Source organism: Fundulus heteroclitus, chromosome 6, assembly GCF_011125445.2.
Source record: "Fundulus heteroclitus isolate FHET01 chromosome 6, MU-UCD_Fhet_4.1, whole genome shotgun sequence".
NCBI classification, from domain to species: Eukaryota; Metazoa; Chordata; class Actinopteri; order Cyprinodontiformes; family Fundulidae; genus Fundulus; species Fundulus heteroclitus.
The window spans coordinates 32,114,273-32,127,225 of NC_046366.1; the positions used below are offsets into that span (position 1 = coordinate 32,114,273).

At 42.8% G+C, this 12,953-nt stretch overlaps 1 protein-coding gene across 2 annotated transcripts in view; it reads left to right on the top strand.

Annotated features, from left to right (window-relative positions):
- LOC105915959 (zinc finger E-box-binding homeobox 1) overlaps positions 1-12,698 on the top strand; it is an 85,196-nt gene extending 72,498 nt beyond the window's left edge. For both annotated transcript variants that reach the window (XM_012850247.3, XM_012850248.3), the window contains exons 6-8: positions 3,470-5,217; positions 6,263-6,419; positions 8,918-12,698. In XM_012850247.3, coding sequence (XP_012705701.2) covers positions 3,470-5,217; positions 6,263-6,419; positions 8,918-9,585 — 2,573 coding nt within the window. In that variant the 3' untranslated portion in view covers positions 9,586-12,698. The remainder of the gene's footprint in view (positions 1-3,469; positions 5,218-6,262; positions 6,420-8,917) is intronic.
- Positions 12,699-12,953: the final 255 nt, after the last annotated feature.

The window sequence follows — 12,953 nt, forward strand, 5'->3', positions numbered from 1 at the left end:
CACAGACAGGCTCCTCACAAAGCATGTTATCAGGCAACCAACCAAGTAACACATTGAGATCACTTTGCTATGCCTTTTGAGTTGATCTAATGTGTATTAAACTTTAATAACTTAGTCGCACATATTGGATAGAAACAATCAACACACAATTTGTGGCGCCATGTTCTTTCAAATCATGACGTTGTGTTTGGATTTCTGTATTAAAATACTTGTATCCACCTCAGGATAAATGCACCATTTTAGCTCATTCTCATACACTGCAATGCTGTTACGGCGATTTAGTCACTTGTATCCTATGTTTGCAACGGCATTCATTCAGAGCAGCCGGCGATGAGCAAACATAGAGCATCATAGAGCAAGTCTGCTATTTGGAAACATTTCAAACTTGATACGCCAACAAGTCCAACTGCAACATGCAGTATTTGCAATGCATGAGTTGTGAGGAACGTGGTAAGGTTGGTAAATTCAACACCACAAACTTAAATAAGCACCTCCAACAGCACCATGCTAAAGAACATGCAGAACTTTATTTTTTAACAATGTTTCTGTCAAGCCTGATATCTTCACTCACAGGGCAAGGTACACGGTTTATTCATTCAACAGTAGCATCGGATTGGTACCGGGTATCGGATCGGTACCGGAATGTCATCCGATACGCTTAGCCCAGGTGTCAGATTGGATCGGCAAAAACTGTATCAGTGCATCTCTGAGAGAAAGGAAAAACAAGGTTTGGGCCTGACGGTAACAACAAGGACGATAATGTTTATATTGCTGTTGTAATTAATTTAAATTATTACTAATAGTAATGATAATTGTGCTCTTCATTAACATTTGTTGAGAACTAACTAAGCTATACGCTCCATTTAGTTCTATTTCTATTTTTTCTTTGAAAATAGAAACATTAAACCAAAAGTTGTCCCTGATGTTGTCCCTGGCTTGCCTAGCTCAAGCCAGGCAGCTCAACTGACCGTTTTATAACTTTCTATGTGATGGTTTAAAACAAAGCCGACTAAACCGCATTATTATCACAACACTATAAAAATAAAGTCATACGCATACCCTTCTCGTCTTATTTTCACAGCGACTTCCTCACAGGGTTCAGTACGTCGCGTGTCGGCTGTATTTCCTCCCACTCTTCTGCTGTTAGGGTGGATAGTCTTGGATGTGTCGATGCTAGAGTTGTCCCTGCTGCCATTTCTTTCTGAAGGACGCTCAGGATCATATAAAATGTTGGCCTCCATCTTGTTGGGCAGTCTTCTGGCCAGCCCCAGTTGCTTTTGGGTGGCTCACAGTTTTTCTGTAGCCACTATTTAGGGTGTGGGCAAAGCAAAAAAAAACAAAAAAAAGGTGAGGCCAACTTATTATTACATTAGACGCATTATTAGATACGCAGGCAACCACTTTATCTGCAGTATCCCTCTCCCTCGCAACTCTCACAAGGTGCTTTCTCTGGTTGTCTGCTGTTTGTCTCTCGCTCAATTGAAAGCACTCCAGCAGGACAGACACCATCTTGTTTTCATCAATAAGATGCTATGTTACTGACATTAATGAAGTGGTTCTCCTTGACATCAGGTAGTCTGCGGTCAGACACACAGCCTGGCCTCTTCTCACACTTTTTATGTTCTCCTGTGTAAATCAGGGATGATTGAATTTCAGTGTGTTTTCCTGCTTGATAAAATATAGGGATGCACCGACCCATGTTTTTTCACTTCCGATCCGATACCAGAATATCGGTATCTGGCAATACCAATACTTTTCCGATACCAGAGCTCTTTTTGCTTTAATGTTATTCTCATCATGTTGTTGATTTCTTTTAACAGGCTGTAATAAACTCCTTTCTACAGGCTGGTAGGATATTTATGAACGTAAGCATGTATATCTTAAAATACAGTTTGGGATAAGTTGAGCTCACAAAAGAAGTCTGTTCCTGTGTTCACAGGGAGAAGTTTCAAATTGACTATATTTATGAAATCCCAGAGAGAAATCCATAAAGGGTAAACGTCCCTGCTGTTCAAGACTTATACCTAACTTTATTTGATTTTATTTTTTAAATTCTACTTTAGTTTTGTCCTTTTTACCCTCTTAAATGTAGCAATTTGAGATATTTAAACCACATGGGAAGTGGATTATAAAAGCATTATGCCTGCTACTTAAAGGCTCCCACATCTCTGAACGTCCAGCTGACACATTTGCACAAACTAGATGAATTTTTCTCGGCACATTTAACTGTTTTATCTGTGACGGCAAGCAGATACTCCAAGCTGGGAGCAGTAATGATGCGCAGCATCAGTCACTCTCTGCGCCGCAGGTGTGCAGTGGCTGAATGGTGGAGACTAGACGCCACTAGGCGCTCAACTATCTCATTAAACTCTCGAGTATACATTCCCCTGCTCTCCAAAACTAGCAAAAGTGTGGGAAATGTATCAATTTGTCACTAGAAACGTGGGCAATTGCTTGAGTATGAGGATTGTGCACAGCTCGCAGTCTACGCAGAGTTTGTTGTGCTGGCTAAAACATCTCAGTGCTTTTTCACACGTTAAAGTCGGCTGTATTGTAGGTCGCGGCAGAACTTTCGCCTCTGTAAGATTCTAAGTTGCGGTCCTGATTGGTTAGTTTTTACAGGCCTGCAGCTTTTTTAACCTCCTTTTCTGAATACATAATGTATTTACTACTTTCAGGATGGAAGGATGATTATAGCCAGTATAGTAAAACGTGTTTTTGAACAGGATTACCAACTATAGTTATAATCAGGGCTTTGAACCGATTTTTTTTCCCAATCGATTCGTTCCGAACAGAAACGGAATTATAACGTTTCCGATTATGAGTTCCACCAATAAATTGACGTTCCCGAACCGGTTAGAACAAAAAAATACTGTTCCCGGAACGGTTAATTTCGTTCCTATCAGCTGTTTAAAGCTATATAATTATGTCACATCTTTCTCATCCAGCTTAAACCAGCTATTGATATTGTGTTTGGAATGAGCGTTTTACTTAACGATGGATCGTAATTTACCTCTTATTTAACATGTGTAGCTCTAGTGGAGACACCACTCTCTCTCCATTCAGTCAGCGAACGTCGCACAGGAAGTGAACCTCAGCCGTCATGATAACGTGCGCAGGAAAATAATTACTTTTTTTTTTTTTTAGTTAATTAGGCAACGAAAACTTTGAGGAACGAAATAAAACCGGTATTAACCGGTTACCATTATTTTTAAATAAGTGTTCCAGTTCCAGAACATAAAAAAAAATAATAACGTTTCCGGTTTCGTTTCTGTTCCCTGTAAAATACAAAAAAACAAACATTTAATATAAAAGTAGAGTTAAATTGCAAATGAGCCTTATAATATTGATTATAATAAAGATAACATTGTAATAGTAAGACAATTAATAGAACTACTGGGCAGACTGAAACTACGAAGGATGAAGAGCCTCTCTTTAAACTAGTCTTTGCCGTCTTTGACTCTTCCAGGTGAGAAGCCATACGAATGCTCCAACTGCAAGAAGCGATTCTCCCACTCTGGCTCCTACAGCTCCCACATCAGTAGCAAGAAGTGTGTGGGTGCCGCAGCACCAAACAACGTGACAGTAACGGTGGTCAAGACCACATCCCCGAGCGCTCAGACTAAACCCGTTGCAATTGCTCCAGCGCGAGTGACCGTCAAAGAAAAGACTGAAAGCAAACCCCTCCAGGAGCAGCTGCCCGTCACCCAGATCAAATCCGAACCTGTGGAATACGAGTGTAAGCCGGTCATGCCGCCACCGGCGACTTCGACTGGGAGCAACGGAGTGGTGAACGGGGGGACGGCGCAGCCGGCGGCAGCCCTCCCTCAGGGCGTCGCCATGGTCGTGCCAACGGTGGGCCTTATGTCGCCGGTCAGCATCAATCTGAACGACTTGCAGAGCGTGCTGAAGGTGGCGATGGACGGCAACGTGCTCAGGCAGGTGCTGGGTTCGGCCAACGGGGTGGTGACGCAGGGGAAGCAGGGGATCGTAGTCCAGCAGCCACAGCAGCAGATCATCAGCCTGCCCGCCTTCGTGGACCACGACGGTACCACAAAGATAATCATCAACTACAGCATCAGCCCCGCAGCGGGCGCCACCGCCGCCGCCCTGCCCACGCCGCTCGTCATTAAAAACAACCCTCCCCCGGCTCCCGCCGTCACCACTGCGGCCGCTGCCCCCGCGACCCCGACAAAAACGGACAGACCCCAAACGCCCGAGGTGACAGACCTCAGCGTGAAGAGAAACCCAGTGGCGGAGCCCGTTAGAGACGTACCGACGGAGGCAGCGGCTGAAGGAGCTGTGAAAGACGCAGCTTTGAAACCCAAGTCCAGCGCCGCCACTACATGTTTACTGTGCGACGACTGCCCCGACAACCTGGAGGCGCTGCATCTCCTGCAGCATCGCAAAGCGGCCAACGGCGAGGCCGTGGACTCGGCCGCGCTGGACCCGTCCTTCGCCGCGCTGCTCAGCGAAGCCGGCGTGATCCTGGAGGAGCCGCCGGTGGACGACCTCCTCTCGCTCCTCAAGACCTATTTCGCCTCCAACACCAATCCCAGCGAGGAGGAGCTAACGAAAATCGCCAAGTCCGTCAGTATTCCCGTGGAGGTGGTGAGGAAGTGGTTTGTCAAGATGAACTCTGGGAAAAGCACGAGTAAATGTCGCGCCGAGGACGCAGATCCCTCGGAGGAGACTAAAGCCACGGATTCCAGCTCAGAGGACACTTTAAATGACAAAGAGACCAGCACCCAGGAGGACTCTGACAGAGCTCTGTCACGCGCCAGCTCCCCGTCGGACTCCCTGTCCCTCAGTACGGATCTTGTTATTGTCAAAAGTGAGCCAGAGGACCCGGAGGAAGCAGACCCCCAAGCAGAGCCTCTGGATCTGTCTCTTCCCAAACAAGACGTCCCGCCGTTAGAGAGCAAAACCACGCCTCCTGCAAAGCAGCAGGAGCAGCCTCTGAACCTGACCTGCTTGAGGAAGGACGGTCAAACCCTCTACGTTACCACACCCCAGACCAGGAACCCTGTCAACATCGTCACCACCGCCCAGCTGCCAACCCTGGTGGCCATCGCCGGTCAGGGAGCGGTGGGCTGCCTCAGTGCCATCAACGCCACCACCAAACGTACCATCCTCATCCCCCAGCTCACCTACACCTACGCTGCTACCGCCGGCAACGCCTCTGGAGCCAAGACCGTGGTGCTGAACGGCCACAAGGTTGGTCCCACTGATCATTATTATACACTGGAGTGCTAATCGCCCGCTGTTAGAACGAGTCGCTTTGAAGCCACCAGCCGCCATATTGGTACTCCCTATTTTCCTCCAGTAACTAGGGAATATGTGCGCTACAGCATCGAATAACGAGGGTTTTCTCATGTTCAGGGGGCTTAAAACCTTTAAAATGTCAAAAGCCATATACTTTTATGCTATGTTCTAAAACTATCAAGTACTGAGAAAGTCATGTGCTGAAATATTTTGCATTTTATTTATTTAAATATATATGTTTAACATTTATAAATATATAAGATAAGATAAGCTTTATTGATCTCACAGTGGAGAAATTCACTTGTCCCATCGGCTCAATAGTCAAAAGTCAGAAGAAGGTGTCAAAGTAGGTAAGTAGAATCAGTTAGATACAGTTATACAGCTATACACAATATACAATTCTGTACACTCCTATGTATAAATAGGTTATTGCACATATGTTAATATACAGTTTATACAGGACTATTGCACAGGCTTAATGCACGGATTATAGCACCTTGTTTAAATAGCTTATTGCACATAAGTTATTACAGTTATTGTTGCAGCTATGGTGCATGGTTGCAGTCGTTACTCTAATAGCTACACTTATATAAATAACAATATACAAAAACATATATTTACATATGTGTATACATATATATACATATACACATACTTATATATACATATATATATATATTTAATATGAATAACATGTAAAATATTTCAGCACCTAATTTCCTAGTAGTTGATGGTGTTAGTACATCCACTGACTGTATAATTACCTGTGAAACGTTTTCACAAAGCCAGAAAACTGCTTGTTGCAACCAAATTCTATGGGATTCTGTGAGAGTAGGGAGTAGCAAGATGGCGGCCAGTGACTTCAGTTTTTCGGCAAAATCAGCACTCCAGTGTATTATATAGCTCAGTGGTTGGTGCTGTCGCAGCTTGTCGTTTGGGCTCCCGTCCGAGCCGCCTTTCCTCTGTGGTCATGGAGGGAATGTGTTCTGTTCTGCAGGAGACGCGTCCAGAGAGCGTCGCCGATGGCGCCTCCTCGGCAGAGGAGCTAGAGACCAAGAAGCGACGGCTGGAAAACGGCGTTTATCCCTGTGATCTGTGCTCCAAGGTCTTCCAGAAGGGCAGCTCACTGCTCAGACACAAATATGAACACACAGGTATTCCCTCACACGCACAGGCATGTTGGTTCTCAGATGTTTTCTGTTGTGGGTCAAACATTTAACTTTTACCTTTTTCTATTGAAATGCATTGAAACTGTCGTTCTAAAGATTACCCAGAATCCCTCTTAAAATGTATAACATATAAGTGGGTTCCTTTATAACAAATAACAATGGTTTCCAACTATAATGTTTCTACATTGCCACACTTTTTTAACTATATAATATTAACAATATAAATGGCTTTAAGCCCGACTCGTACCTGCATTCAACTTTTAACTAGCTATAACCCTCAGTTATATTACGTTTTTTACTTTTTCTATGAGTTATTAATAGTATTTATCAGACTGACTGCAGGTACAGACCAAACAGCAGGGGGCGCTATTGTCACATTTAGAAGGCCTGTATTTTCTGGACCATTAAAGGCAAAGCAAACATAAATGTGTACTAAGCATGACTTTTAAACTCCTTCACTTTCAGTTGTGTTACGGCTTAAGGTCATGGTATTTGTTGTGTTTTATTGATTTATTTGACAGATCCAATCAAAAATAGTGTTCAACTGTCAAAGAAAGTGATTAATTTTATTTTTTTAATTTTTATTTTTACGAATACAATCTGTCATACATCTGTATTCAGCCCCTCTGTGTCAGACGGGGTTGAGTCTCTGCCAGCTTTGGAGGGAGACTTCTTTGTAAAATGGCTCAAACTCAAATTAGTTGGAGAGCCTCTGTTAACATTGTTTTTCAGATCTGGCCTAAAATTATTTGTTAAATTTATGTCTAGCCTGTGTGATGTGAACCATGTCATTGTGGCTGCATGTTTAGACTCATGTATCAAGCTGTCCTCCAGGGTTTTCACCATGTTTTACGTCATGGACGTCCTCTTCTAGTTTTCTGCCACACATGATGTTTTGATGTTAGCCTTGGTCTCATCTGAGCAAAGCACCTCCATCTAACATGTCCTCTGCAGGTTTGTTCCAAACTTTAACCAGGAGTTTTTTTTTATTGCCTCCTCCAACAATCGCTCTCTTGTCGCCGCGCTTCGCTAAAGGTCAGATTTGTGAAGTGCCAGTAGAGGATCCTCCAGAGTTACTATGGGCCTCTGGTCTGCCTCTCTGATTAATCCTCTCCATTCCTGTCAGTGTTGGTGGACGGCCGTCCCCTGGTAGCTGTTCAGTTGGGCCGTACCTTTCCCATCTCTGTGATGCTAGATCACACAAGGTCCCGTTAAATGGGGAGAAGTTTCTAAGTTGGAATATCACAAAATGTCACAAAAAAACAAAAAACAAATGTGGCTGCATGGTTAAGCTAGTTATGAAGCTAATTACTACATCCAGTGTTGATAACGTTGCAGGATACAAGTCGAAACCATCGCTTTACCTGAAGAAAGCTGAAAATACTCGTTTACATTTCTACTTATTTCAAGTAGTTAATTAAGTTATTTTCAACTTATTTAAAGTAGGGCTGGGCAAGTTAACGCGTTAATTTTGCGTTAATTCATTAGACTATTAACGGCAATATTTACTTTAACGCGCATTAACGCATGTTGCTCACATGCTTTTATTTTGTAAAGGTCTGTTGCTGCGGTGTAGGGGTTTGAATCAGAACAGTAGGTGGCGATAATGTGCCAATAACCTCGCTATCAGCCCAGCCTCGGATTCAAAGAAGAAGAAAGGTGCTGCCCGGAAAAAAACAAAGCCGACATGCGGAAGGCGGTATTTCCCGCAGGAATTTGCTTAGGCGAGGCGGTGAGTTGGCGAACGGAACAAGTTTTGTGCGGAGCGGAGCGGAGTCTGCATCGACGCCGTCGGTGAAGTCGCTTCTCGTTTCAAAGTATCCGTGTGTTTTTACTTGTTTTTTCCTGCCATTCACTATATGCACGCGAGAAAGCAACAACAAAAAACCGCGTGTCAACGTCAAATAAACGCAAGCAACGCATGCATATCGAGTTAGCTAGCATTTCAGTTTAAAGTTCTTCCAGCATGGAATATGACAGAAACAAGTTAGTTGTAACCACTGCCAAGTTAAACTTTGGTATTGAACATAAAATGGTAATGCTGCTCCCTGCTGTTACCTCAGAAATTGCCTGTTTTTGGTAGATTTTTTCCCCATAAAGAGAATTCCCTGTTAGTGGCAATAACCTTTAATTTATTATTATTGCTATTTTTTGTTTTAAAAAAAACAAGTTTAAGTTGAGCTTTACACTAAATATGTGTTACTGATAAGTGCTACAAATGTTACAACACTTTTGTTCATATGGCAGCAGAACATTAAAATAAAAGTGCTCATTACACTACTTTTGAATTCATTCTTGGAGTTTGTAAATACAATGCGATTAATCATGATTAATCAGGCAAATTATGCGATTAATCGCGATTAAATATTTTAATCGTCGCCCAGCCCTAATTTAAAGTGTTGCAAGGAACAAAAGATGCTGATATAAAATATATGTTTAGCTCTTGGCAGCGTTTCCCTCTGACTCTTGTTTCCCCCATGCAGGAAAACGGCCCCATGAATGCACCATCTGCAATAAAGCTTTCAAACACAAACACCACCTGATTGAACACTCCAGGCTGCACTCCGGAGAGAAACCCTACCAGTGTGACAAGTGTGGGAAGCGTTTCTCCCACTCGGGCTCGTTCTCGCAGCACATGAACCACCGCTACTCCTACTGCAAGAAGGACTGGTCGGCCCCCGGCTCCGGCTGGGGGTCACGGAGAGCTCAGCAGGAGCTCGGCAGCCCCGGCGGCGGGGCTCTGTCGGACAGCCGGACCGCCACCCCACAATCCCAAATGGACTCCGACGAGAGGGAGAGCGACGAAGAGGACGAAGAGGCCATGTGCATGGACGACATCCGGGTGGTGCAGGTGGACGACGGCGAGTGCGAGATCTACGAGGGTAACTTCGACGAGGAGGAGGAGGAGGATGAGGAGGAGGAAGAGACTCAGACTGGGCACGCGCAGGATTTGTTCTGCGACGTGGTGGAAGTGGAGCTGGGGAACGAACACCTGGAGAACGGCAGGTTGGAGGTGAAGCGCGAGGAAAAGGAGGAACCCGCAGGCGCAGCGGCCGGGAAACGGGCCGACTGCGACGCAGAAAGAGACAAAGCTATCAGGGAGGGTTCGGGTAGCGCCGAACCGTCAGAGGAAGCGGCGACAAACAAATGAAGGACAGGACGGCTCCGATTTGTCGCTCGTCAAAAGTCTTTTCGGACGGAAACCACATCAAGAAGAAGCAAGTCTCGGAGGTTGCCTAATCTTAACGGTCCACTACTGTGTACAAAAACCCAGGTGTGCCTGAACTTAAAAACAGAAAAAAAAAAAACAAGACAGTGACTTTATTTGTGAAAAATGAAATATTCATGTTTTAAAGTGTTTATAGAAGTACAGATTCGAAGTAGTACCATCTATCATCTTGTTAGACTTGTTACTGAGAGTTCCCACGTCCTTTTATTTTCTCAGCCAGTCAGTGTTACTAATCTTGTTCTTGTTTGAAAACATTTTAACCTGTAAAGAGAAAGATTTCTATACCTTTGTATTGCCAATGATTTTTTTTTTCCTAAATCAGTATTTAATTGAGTTCTACGAACAAAAAAAACCTCTGCACTACAGTATTCCTAGTTTACCTACGGATACATGCCTCATGCATCGTATGCCCTTCAGTGTTATACATGTTGGCTAGCTAGCCGGATGTTGTTTGTGTTAGCGTTAGCCTGCGCTAGCTAGCATTATGTTTTGTTTTCAGTTCCGACTGTTAGCCTTAAGGAAAACAAAGTATTCCTGGGGAGAGGGGGTTCTGGGCGGGACGGGTCCGGGGATGAGAGGGCGGCTTCTGTTTGCCATAACCAAATTTGTCCAATCAGGGAAGGAAAAGGTCACAGCCTCAAAGCCAGCATCGGCGCTTCTGTTTTGCAGCCCAGCACAGCTCGGACCGGGCCGGGGTCTTCAGAGCAGAACCCCCCCCCCACCCCCACCCCCGGCGTCCAGGCTGGGCTTCGGGTCCAGAACACGCACGCTCAATCCTCGCGAGCTTCTCCTGCTTACGGTCCGACTTTATTTTCCGTGTCAGTGTTATCAGCTTATATTGGAAGTGTATGTGAAGGATCAGGTTGTTTCCTGCTCCACCCCCGATGCCTCCAGCCTTATGCAAGACCTGTGTGCTGTTAAAAGTGCCATTGAACAGTGTTATTTCTTCTTCTTCTTCTTCTTCTTCTTCTTCTTCTTCACATGTAGCCAGTATTATTTTCCTCTCTTATTTACTCACGGCCCATGTTGGTTAATGTTTGTTAACTCGCACAGAACAGCTAACCTGTCACAGAACTTTTCTAATATTTTACGATGCAACACAAAAAAAAGCAACTTACAGCATATTTTAACCACAGTGTTGATTTTATTTTTTTGTTTGTCAAACTATGAAGTACGCTTAGAATCATTTGGCGAAATACCATACGCTAAAAAAGGTTTACCATGTGGCTTTTTTTAAGTCCCTTAAACCGGTTTAAACCCGTTCAGGCCTGATGCAACATGTTTGACCCAAGTGTTTCCTTAAAGACTGAGAAAGACTTTAGCAACAGTTTTAACTTCAAAACTCAGGAACAAGGATGGGCCGTTTAACGCGGCAACATCTGCTGAGGAGTTCTTAATTTTTTTTTATTTTGTTTTTTTAAATTTACGGTATATTTTACTGCTCTTTTTAATTGCTATATATTCAAAGTAGAAATAATGGTTGAAAACTTTTTGTATTTGGTTTTAATATGTATGTAGCTCGTTTAATTGAGCTAATTCCCCTGTTCTTTACTCCACTCACTTGTGAGCGTTGAATTATTTTCAGAAACACATTTGGAAAGAGGTTTAAAATTTCCAAAATGCAGCCAGAGTGATTAACGACACAGCAGGAGGTGCTATAAATCAGGATTTACTCATGTGCATTTTTGTAGTAGGAGCAAAAACATAAACTGAAATAAAAGCCGAAATCTTATCTTGTCGCGGTATAAATAGTAAAAGATTATATATTATATTTAGTTGAATTCAGTCTTTGAAGCTGAAATGTACGTCCCCTTGGCTTCTTTTCCCTAAAACCCATTTAGAGCCATTTCTGGTCTTAAAGGACAAAGGCGTGAGGTGGACAAAGTTCTTGCATCTGGTCCTAACGGGCGAAACAAGCTACACATGGTTTCTCTACACATAATTACATATTTGCTGTTGGTAAATACTTATAGCCAGTGGGACAACTCACTGGTGACCTGTATCTTCAACCCTGTAAACTAGCGTGACAGAATTATGTCGTATTTCCTGAACGTGTCCTCAGTCCAGGTTAATGTTATCTTTTTTCTATCTTAATTTGGCTTAAAAAGAAAGAAAAGTTAAAATACTACCGAATTAGACCTGACTCCCTCTTGCGCACTTGTTTTCGCTCCAAACACAGAAACTGTGACAAGCTGTCCGCACTTCAGGTAACAAACATTAGTGAATGTGGTCTCTGAAGAGTTTTGAGTTTTTTTTTTTCACCAAACAGTATTTATAGTGGTTTGTTTTTATTCCTTTTTTTTGTTGTTTTTTTTTTTAGTTTTTATGCGTTTGTGTCAATAACAGCAGTATTTCAACCCTTTTCACAAGGGAAAAAAAAAATCCGGTTTAGTTTTTAGAAAACTTTTTTATATTTATGTGTCTTATTTTTATATTTTCTTTTTTTTTTTTTTTGGTTATTTATTACACATTGTAGTGTACATTACTGTAGTTTGAATTGATACAATAATATATTTTAGTATGAAAAATACTCTTGAGACAAACAAGGATTCCCAAAATGTGGTTCTGGGAGATGAAGTTTGTTAACAAAAAAATAAATAAAAAAAATAGTGAAAAAAAAAAAAGAAAATTAAAAAAGTGTACTCCGTAAACTTGACTTTTGTTTTAAGCTGAGAAAATAAAGGAAAAAAAAGACAGGAATGAAGTGAGAAATAGAAACTGTTACATGTGCATCCGTCGTTATTAAGCTACTGAATTCTGTGACTTTAAACGCATGAGTCGTCGCCGTTTTAATGAAGGATCTTGTTATGAAGTGTTTAATCCTCCCTTTTTTTATTTGATGAAGCCAAATCTGCATCGTCCCGCCGCCCCGTCTTTTGTTGCGTGCCAACTTTGTATTTTTTCCATTGTACCGTTGAAGGCTGCATAACGTTTGTCTATTCAACCCTTTGTAAATCCACTGTCTTTTTGTATGGTTTCCATGTTAGGTTTGCTCCATTTTTATGACTCCCATCACAATAAAATGTAAGACAGCATCTCTGACTGACTTCCTCTCTGCACCCTGAGCTACACTAAACGCTTTGAAACAAACCCCGCTCACTCTTTCGGTTCTTGCGTTTTACATATTCAATTAAATTTTATTTATATAGCTCCAATTTATGAAACATGTCACCTCAAGGCACTTTCCAAAGTCAAATTCCATCAAATCCTCCAGGTTGGTCAGAAAGTTTCCTCTCTAAGGAAACCCAGCAGGTTGCATCAAGTCTCTCCAAGCAGCATTCACTCCTCCT